Source organism: Pteropus vampyrus, unplaced genomic scaffold, assembly GCF_000151845.1.
Source record: "Pteropus vampyrus isolate Shadow unplaced genomic scaffold, Pvam_2.0 Scaffold138, whole genome shotgun sequence".
In the NCBI taxonomy this organism is placed as follows: Eukaryota; Metazoa; Chordata; class Mammalia; order Chiroptera; family Pteropodidae; genus Pteropus; species Pteropus vampyrus.
In genome coordinates this window covers 1,069,676-1,078,743 of record NW_011888919.1, presented here as the reverse complement: position 1 = coordinate 1,078,743, position 9,068 = coordinate 1,069,676, and the positions used below count along the sequence as shown (strand labels likewise).

General features: G+C 54.4%; 1 protein-coding gene and 1 pseudogene across 1 annotated transcript in view; one reads left to right on the top strand and one right to left on the bottom strand.

The window, feature by feature from the left end:
• Positions 1 to 9,068, bottom strand: part of EML2 (echinoderm microtubule associated protein like 2) — a 26,576-nt gene that overhangs the window by 13,244 nt on the left and 4,264 nt on the right. Inside the window, exons 4-13 of the mRNA XM_023535239.1 lie at positions 8,897 to 9,024; positions 8,774 to 8,840; positions 8,263 to 8,291; positions 7,930 to 8,059; positions 4,431 to 4,580; positions 3,864 to 3,933; positions 3,630 to 3,740; positions 2,260 to 2,355; positions 1,229 to 1,363; positions 318 to 417 (exon numbers count right to left, since the gene is read on the bottom strand). Coding sequence (XP_023391007.1) covers positions 318 to 417; positions 1,229 to 1,363; positions 2,260 to 2,355; positions 3,630 to 3,740; positions 3,864 to 3,933; positions 4,431 to 4,580; positions 7,930 to 8,059; positions 8,263 to 8,291; positions 8,774 to 8,840; positions 8,897 to 9,024 — 1,016 coding nt within the window. The remainder of the gene's footprint in view (positions 1 to 317; positions 418 to 1,228; positions 1,364 to 2,259; positions 2,356 to 3,629; positions 3,741 to 3,863; positions 3,934 to 4,430; positions 4,581 to 7,929; positions 8,060 to 8,262; positions 8,292 to 8,773; positions 8,841 to 8,896; positions 9,025 to 9,068) is intronic.
• Positions 7,351 to 7,469, top strand: LOC111744659 (annotated as a pseudogene).

Genomic DNA, 9,068 nt, shown 5'->3' with positions numbered 1-9,068 from the left:
CCATCCATCCACCCACCACCCACTCACCCACCCATCATTCTGCCATCTACCTCCAACTGGGTTAACCCATCCATCTACACTTCAAACTTGACCCCCAACATACGATATGCAGAGGACGAAGGTGGAAAATAAGTAAAGATTTTGCGGAGGTGGAATATTGGAGCTGAGCCTTGATGGGGGTGTTGGAGTTGAACAAGTAAGGATTTAGCCTGTTGGACCATACATACCATCCACGCAGGGGGCAGAGAAAGGGAGGCACAGCCAAAAGGGGCTAGGGAAGACTGGATTGGGGACCGAACAGGTGGGGTGGCACTGACCTTTGCCCCAGACATAGAGGTTTCCCCCAGAGTCCCCGGTGACCACATCGCCACCCTCCAAAAAGGTCACACACAGCACGTACTTGGCTTTCTCGTGTTTCTAAGGTGGAGAAGGGGAAGTGTCAGAAGGTCGCCGAAACCGGGGGCGTCCTACAGCGAGGGGACCCCCTCCACTCCTCCATGCTTTTGGGTGAGGCTCTGTAAGACTCCACCCCCGCCTCTACGGGGTGCTCACGTCACCTAGACTTTTGGGCGGTAATGTCTCCCTTCCCCACCCCTGCACACTTCCTGTCTCTCTCCCCTCCCTGATTCCCGTCCCCTCTCTGTCCTTGGTTCCCCCTGCTCTCTTCCTCTTGGATTCGCCCTCTCTGCCCCTGTCCCTCACTTCTCTCCCCTCCCTCCCCATCTTCTGTGTCCGGGTCCCTCTCGGAAGAGGGACCCACCCTCTCCTCGGTATATTTCATCTCCAGCTGTGCCTGGTATTCTCTGGGCCTCCCTTTTTGGGATGAAGCCCCAACTCTCACCAAAGAGTTGACATGGCACCTCGGGGAGCCACGTCAGAGGTGCCCCTGCATCTTCTCTCCCAGGCCCTCTGCTTCCCACTCAGCTTCTCTCTCAGTGCCTGTTTCTCTCTGCTTATCTGTGATATCGACAACCTCAATGTCCATCTATTGAGCATTCACTATCCGCCAGGAGCTGCTAGACACGTCATCCATTGAGTCCTCATGACTTCAGAGTTAAGAAAGATCATCCCCACGGTATGAATAAGGACACTGAGGCCCCAGCAGGCAACACTGTAGTGTCCCTGTGATCTCCAGCCTCTGGGACCTTCTGGAGCATCCTGTTGTTTGCCTGGGTGACCCTGCCCGCCTCTTGCAAGCCCGGCCCATCCCCGAACCCCTGGCACTCACCTCAAAGAGGCCCTGCCGCTTGCTTAGGCTGCCCCCCTCCAGGCTCCAAAAGTAGATGTGAGATTTCCCGCAGGTGATGAGCACCGTGGGGTCTGTGGGGTGGAAGGTGGCCACCAGCACAGCCTCGTTGGAGCACTTTGGGGAGTGGGGAGATCTGAATGAGGGCCTCAAAGCCATCAGGGCCGCCACACCCACCCCGCACAGGACTGCCCTATACAGCTGTGTGGGTTGCGCACTGCACTCCAGACTTGCCCGGATCTTCCCCATCCAGGCAAAGTTAAGTGCAGGAGGCAGGCGAAGCATCGTTGCCTCTTCAGCAGCATAACGGGGAGACACCCGGACAGCCCTCCTCTGCGTCAAGCACTGTGCCGAGCACTTTACATCCAGTACCTCACTGAACCCGACAGCGCCCTGTGAGGTAAGGCTCATCAGTGCCCCCTATTACAGATTAAGCTTTACTCTCTCAGAGAGGGGAAGTCGCTTGCCAAAGGCCACACAGCCAGATAAGCATCATGTCCAGAATTAACTCATGAAGCTCTGATTCCAGAGCCCAGCCTCTCAACTACTTCTCCTTCCCCAAACTGTGGGCCCCGATCCAGAACCCAGGTCTCCTGTCCCCAGCCCAGAATAGGCATGTGTCTTCTTTGGGCAAGTAGCTCTCCCCTCTACCGGGCCTCAGGCTCCTCATCTGTAAAACAGGCCACTACCCAGGGATGCAAGTCAAGGTCTGCCTAGGACATCACAAGACTGTAGAATCAGCATCTACCTTATACCAACCCTTCTGCTCAGCCTGGGCCACCCATCCATATCCCAACATCAAGGCCAAGGCCCTGCAAGGAAGATGCTACTGTTATCCCAATTTTACAGGTGGTGCGCCCGGAACTCAGAGAGGGCAAGCCACTTGCCCAAAGTCACACAGCCAGCAAATAAATGGCAAAGCCAGGGATTCAAGGTGAGTCTGTGGGATACCGGGCTCCCACCCACTGAGATCGGCCAGTCCTGCAGGGGAGGGGATGAGACAGGAGCCTCACCTTGCTGTCCACCACCTTGGCCTCCTTGGCCCAATCCCACACGGAGAGCATGTGATCGTTGGATTCGTCCACGGCACAGAGCAGATTGCCCCCATTCTGGGAGAAGAAGGGAGGAGGGGGAGGGGCAAGGTGAGTCAGGACCCTGACCCCGCCCCCCTCAACACTTCACCCACTGGGACATTTTCCACTCAGGTCCGTTTTAAGATTTTCAAAGGCTCTGGCCCATGTCACGTGAAGCACATTAAAACACACTCCCCATCCAGCAGCCATACACACATTTAAAAGGTTTTCACGATTTTCCTTTGGAAATGACTCGTCCCTAGGAAATCGATCTAATTCACCCTCAGCTACTCTCTCTGCAGCCAGCACGTGGTCACGAATTCTTACCGAGACCGTCTAACCTGCACTCTCCTATGGAATGACTTTGGTGTAGATGAAATTAAACAATAAAGCTGGTAAAACAATTTTTTTAGTTTAATTTTTTTTTAAATTCTTTAATGTCACCACATATTTGACCCCTTTTACCCCATCTAGGTAAAATGTTTTTTCATACCTTTAGTTAAACACAGATTAATTTTGATTTGGCAGGCTCTGTCTGTCTGTCTGTCTGTCTCTCTCTCTCTCTCTCTCTCTCTCTCTCTCTCACACACACACACACACACACACACACTCACACACTTTGGCAACAAAATAGCTTTTTTCCTCCCAAAGCTCTCAGATGTCTCCTTTGGCCTCAGAAAACCTGTGAGGCTCTAATTCAGGGTTTCCTAAACTACATGTGGGAGGATGGGCTGATTTTTATTCCCCAATCCATTGTAGACCAACACTTTGGTGAAATATGATAAAAATGTAAAGTAATTTAAAAAAACAACAAAGCCCACCAATCACATACTTGGATGTTAAGGGAATGTCAAATGGCTCTGCAAATTCCTAAAGGCTTACTCTCCATGTCTGTACTTATCTCATCCAGACCCGCCAACACCAGACTTGCCAAAATCCATCTTGGCAATGGTGCCAAGAGCCTCCTCACCAACCTAGATACAGGGCTGAAAATGCCTAAGGGATAAGGACCTTTGGAGAATGAAAGGTGGAGTGAAAAATAATGCAACAAGTATTAACTGATCTACAAGGGATCACCGAGGGGTTTGGGGCGATCAGAATATATGGGTGTCCATCACAAAGGCTAACAGTGCAGGCCTGTGACACCACAGAGATGGATGCCCAGCCTGGAGGACCCGGAATTCCGCTGGGGGAGGGGGTGTGACCTACACCTGTGACATCCCAAAGGGATGGGTGGGAAGGGGAAGCACGGGCTCTTGATTTTGGAGATGAGGGGCAGGTGGGCAGGTGAGGGTCGGTGCAGGACTTACCGATTTGGAAAAGCCCACGCAGCACACGGCTCTGTCAAACACCCCCAGGCCCAGCACGTGTAAGGTAGAGAGAGAGACTGAGTCCCAGATGCGTACATGGGGTGGCAGTGGCTGCAGGAAAGAAATCGGCCTGTTCCCTGGGGGCCCAGATGCCTGCCCACCCTCTCTCTACTCCCCGACCCTGACCCAAGACGCCACCCCAGTCTGCCAGTCCTGCTTCCTCCACTCTGTTACCTTCCCCTCCTTCGTGGTGCCTGCCACCTGTCCAGTGGCGATGGTGACCATATCAGGATGGACAGCCAGGCTGAAGAGAGAGAGGACAGATGGACAAGGCTCAGTGGGAGGGAATGGACCCAGGACCCCTCCTGCGGTTATTCATTTCACAGGTTGGCTGGCTGAGTTATTTAGTCAATAAACATCTCTTTAGTCTTTCAGTAGCCATAACGAAGTAGCCCCTGGGTACTGCAGCTCAGAAACAAGACTCAGGCCCCGGGGTCTGTAACTCAAATGCCTGCAGGGCTCAGGCCTGTACCACAAATGGCCAGGAGAGGGCACCCATTTAAAGGGGCCGCCACCAAAACGGGTCCAACACACTACACTGCAGGATAGTCTGGAGTGCCAGCTCGGAGCTTTCAAAAGTGAAAAATCCAGGCATTTGAATGAATTCACCGACATCTGAAATATAATCAATCTACATTTTTTGCCTCAAGTTCAGCCCTCAGGCCAGCAAAGGTCCCGCCCTGCCCTGCCACCCAAATAGTGAGTGCCCTAGGCCGGAGAGAGCTCTCTCCCGGGCCTCACCATTTGATGTCATCGTTGTGTCCCAGGTAATGTCGCTGCCTCTGCTCCTCCACGCTGTACAGCACGGCCACTGAGGCCACGAAGTATACTATCTCCCCTGTGGGCAGCAGGTAGAGGTTGGCACGGCAGTCTCTGCCACGGTAGCCATAGCTGGAAGCCCCCCGGGGGCCGGTTAAGGAGCCTGTGTGGCGTCGCACGTGCCAGCTGAGTGCTGGACTCAACGAGGTACCCGGAGCTAGGTTTTCTCGCTCCCACTCTTAACCCCCACGGGGCCTTGAATGATGGCACCCCCGAAATTAGGTCCACCAAAGTATGAATCCCCCGCTGAATCTGTGAATTGGACCTGACCTGGAAAACGACTCTTTGCGGATGTAATTAAGAATCTCGAGATGAGATCATCTGGATTATCTGGGTGGGCCCTGGATCCAATGACAAGTGTCCTTATAACCCACAGAGAGAAGACACACACCCAGGGGTGGAAAAGGCCACATGAAGACCATCGGATTGGGGTGATGCAGCTACAAGCCAAGGAACCCTTGGGGTTGTCCGTGGCCACCAGAAGCTAGGAGACACGAGGAACCGGTCCTCTTCCACGGCCTCAGGAGGGAGCGTGCCCCCCGACACCATGATTTGAGAGTCCTGGCCTCCAGAACTGCGAGAGATTTTTGTTGTTTTAAGCCACCAAGTTTGGGGCTTAATTTGTTACAGCAGACACAAGAAACTAATATAAGCTCTAGTCCAGGGGTCCCAATCCCCCAAACTACGGACTAGTACCGGTCCGCACAGAAGGAGGTGAGCTTTCGCAGCCTCTCCCCAGCACCAGCATCACCGCCTCAGCTCCGCCTCAGCTCCTCAGGCATTAGATTCTCGCAGGAGCACCAGCCCCTGGTGCCAAAAAGGTTGGGGACCACGGATATAGCCTATCCTCTTCCCCTGAAAGGGATGCTGTTAAAACCCATTAACACTGAGCCAGCCACATCCCTCCTCTGCTCAGAACCTTCCCATGGGTCCCACCGCACTCAGAGAGGAAGTCAAAGTCCTTACGAAAGCCCAGGCGTGAGGCCTGACCTGACCCGGGCCCTGGTTCTTTATTCTGCTCATACCTACTCAGCTGCGGTCACAGGAGCCTCCTCCCTGTTCCACCTCAGGGCCTTTGCACTCGCCACTCCCGCCACCTGCCTACTCCTCCCCATCATCTCCCCGCCTCCTGCTTCGGGTCTCTGCTCAACCATTGGCTCCTCAGAGAGGCCTTCCTGCCCGTGCTACTTGAAACTGCAAACTCATGCCCGCTCGCTGCCCTCATCCCTCCCCCACTTCAAATTTCCTCAGCGCATTCGTCGGCATCCCACGTGCTACCTGTTGAACTTCTCTGTCTCAACTAGTGTCTGCTCCAAGAGAGCAGAAATCTTTGTCCGTGTCGTTCACTCCTGTGTCCCTTGTGCCCAGGGCGGCGCCTGATGCACAGCTGACGTATGAATTCAATATCTGCTGAAGGAACGGCTGACTGTCCTGTTTAGAACTTTCTGTGGCTTCCCAGTACTCCTAGGAGAGAGCCAGGGCTCCTGCCTACTCTTACTCTGATTTGGGAGTTGCTAGAATGCCGAGACCATGGCCCTGGCACTAACTTTCGCTTTGCCTAGTACATTCTACCCACCACCCTTCCCAGCCTCAGGTGCTTTCCTCCCCTACACTTAAACCACTTTGTAATGACCTGGTTAATCTGTTTATTAACTGTTCTTACTCCCCCATGGGACTGAGTTCCACGGTAGCTGAGACTGGGCTGTTTTGTTCACTTCTGAAACTACCGTGAGAAGCCCGTCCTGACCCCCAGGCTTGGGCAGCTACCCGCACCCCCATCCCAGCCTTGACCACTCTGAGTTGTCACTGTCAAGGAGTCTGTCTCCACACTGGACTGTGGGCCCACGAGGGCAGGCAGACGCTGTCATGGTGACTACTGAGTCGGAGCCCTAGGCCCCAGAAAATGTTCAGAAAAGGTCTGAATGAATGTCAATATGTGTATCCTGACCCCGTGGAAACTGCCCCACCCCGCTGTCATTTCTGAGGTGGGAAATGAGACCCACGCTGACTTTCACGGTCTCAGCTGCCTCTCATCCGATGCTTATCAAGCCCGGCCCGGGGTTGACAGCCTGGAATTCCTCGATTCCCGTGTGTATTTCCAGCTGCCTCGAGGAGACCCTGGGCTCCGGCAGCCCTGCCTCTTCCAGAGCTGAAATTGAGGCCAAGAGAGGAGGAAGGGGACTGTGTCCCTAGGGTGCAGATCCCGCCTCAGTGGGCTTTTTGGAAAAAGCTTGGGGCCCAGCGTCAGAGGTCTCGACTCAGATGTGTCGACTCCCTAGGCCCCCTCTCTTGGCCTCAGTTTCCTGACCTGGGACGTGGCGGTAACACCCACCCTGCAGGCCTCAGGGAACTCTTGGAGGCCACTGGTTGTAAAAACACATTCTCAACTCCACGGAAGAGAAGGATCCTATGATTCAACATATTTATGCATCAAAGAACTTAGAATAGTGCCTGGCATGTAATAAGCGCTCAATGATGATTATTATTTTATCAGTTTTATGGGGCACGTATCATGAACTCGGCCCCTTTACGTATTGTTTTACAGCCTATGAATCTGAGATCACGAAATCCGTTTTTCAGAGGAGACAACTGAGGCATAGAGGAAAGGCGACTTGTCCGGTGTCACACAGCCAGCCAGAGGTTAGGCTGGGGTTTCGACCTGTTTCTGCCAGATTCCAAAGACAAGGTTGTTAACCATTACTAACTTCTGTTTCTCAAACGTACCAAGCACACTCTGGCTACAGAGGCCTTGTACCTGAGGAAGCCTGTGTTTGGAACATTCTAGTTCTTCCTGTGCCGGCTCCTAATTGTACAATTCTCAGCTCAAATGCCCCCTCGTCAGGTCTATGGCCATGCCACCCTGAACTTGCCCCATCTCGTCTGATCTCAGAAGTTAAGCAGGGTCGGTCCTGGTTAGTACTTGGATGGGAGACCCCCTAGGAAGACCAGGTGCTGTAGGCTTTAATAAAAAAAATTTAAAAATAAAAAATGCCCCCTCCTCAGAGAAATCTAGTTATTCCCTTCACATGAGCTTAGGTTATTGTATTCTCAGAATTTACTACTAATTGACATTATCTTGTTTATTTAGTTACTGGCTTCTATCCACTTTAGAACGGGAGCTGCGTGAAGCAGCTTGAACGTAAAAGAGCATCTGACACACCTGACATACAGAAAGTGCTCAGCAAACATTTGCTGCTTTAATGAATTATAAAAGGTCATTTCAGCTAAACTGCTGTCGTCCTTGGCTTTCTCCTGACTACGGGGTCATCCTGCCCCCTCCAGCCACAGGGGCCTGGATGTCCCTCCTTCGGTACAAGGACACTCCCTCCTGCTTAAGTCCTGACACCAGAAGGGCTTTTGTCCCCTTCTTACTGGGGGGATGGGGTGTGGGGGAGGGGGAGGGATTAAAGCAAAAGGATACACCCAGTCCAGCTTGAGTCTGGAGGAAGGCAGCTCCGAGCGCGTGTCCAGGCTGTAGGTGGGCGCCAGCTCATCCGGGATCAGCATGGGCACAGGGCGGCCCCTCAGGAACATTTTGACGGAGCCCTCCTCTGCCAGAAGACCCCAGGAGTCAGGCGCGGACACCAGCCCCCATCCCTATTTCCTCTCCCCTTCAGTTACTTAAAAAAAAAAAAAGGTGGGGAAACTGAGGCCAGAAAAGCAAAGGCCTAGTAGCCAGGTCCCCTGATCTCCAGCTCGCGGCATCTCACCCCGGCAAGCCCCCAGTCGAGGCCCTCCCGCCCGCCCCACTTACCCATGCTGAAGATAACTTCTTTGGTTTTGCTGTCAGGACAGGACAAACACAATAAAACAAAACAAAAGCAGGCAGGTCAGAAAAGGGGAGTCATCAGCAGGCAGGTCAGAAAAGGGGAGTCAGCACTCCACCGCCCCACCGCTCCCGGGAGGTCGGATGCACCATGGGCGCCGCGAAAGTGCGGAGCGCCGCCTCTCTGCAGGCCGTGTGCTTTGCTCGGTTCATCTTGCAGAGCCTAAGACACAGGCCCAGAGAGGCAGCGATCGCCAAAGATCACACAGACGAAGCGGCAGGGGCGCGATCCTGGAAGAGGGGAGTCAGCAGAGACCCCCTCCCTCCTATCCAGCGCGGCTTTCCCACCGCTTCCCCACCCCCACTCCCACAGCGCCCCGAACTTCAAGCACCAAGGGAAGCAGTGAAGGTTTAAGGAAAGGGGCGTGTCTCCACTTTCCCTCTGCGGGGGGGAAAGGGGTGAGGCTCGCGGGCCTGGGTCTCTGGCGAAGGCGGAGACCTCGGGTCCAGGCTGCGCGAGCTCGGGGACGAGGGGGTCTGTGAGAGGGTCTCACCCAGCTCCAAAGCTACTCATGGCGGCGGCTGGTGGAGCTTCGGGACCGGGGGTGGAGCCGGGACCGGCCCCGCCGCTTCCGGCCCTGGGAGGCGCCCGCGCCGCCGCGCCCTGCCCCGCCCTGCGCGACTGACCCCGGGAGCCGGAGGGTCACACTGGGTCTCAGGTCCCGGGCTGCGGGGTCCTGATACCAGGCTCTTTTTTGAGGGTAAGGGAGAATGTCGTTTGAGAACTTGGACTC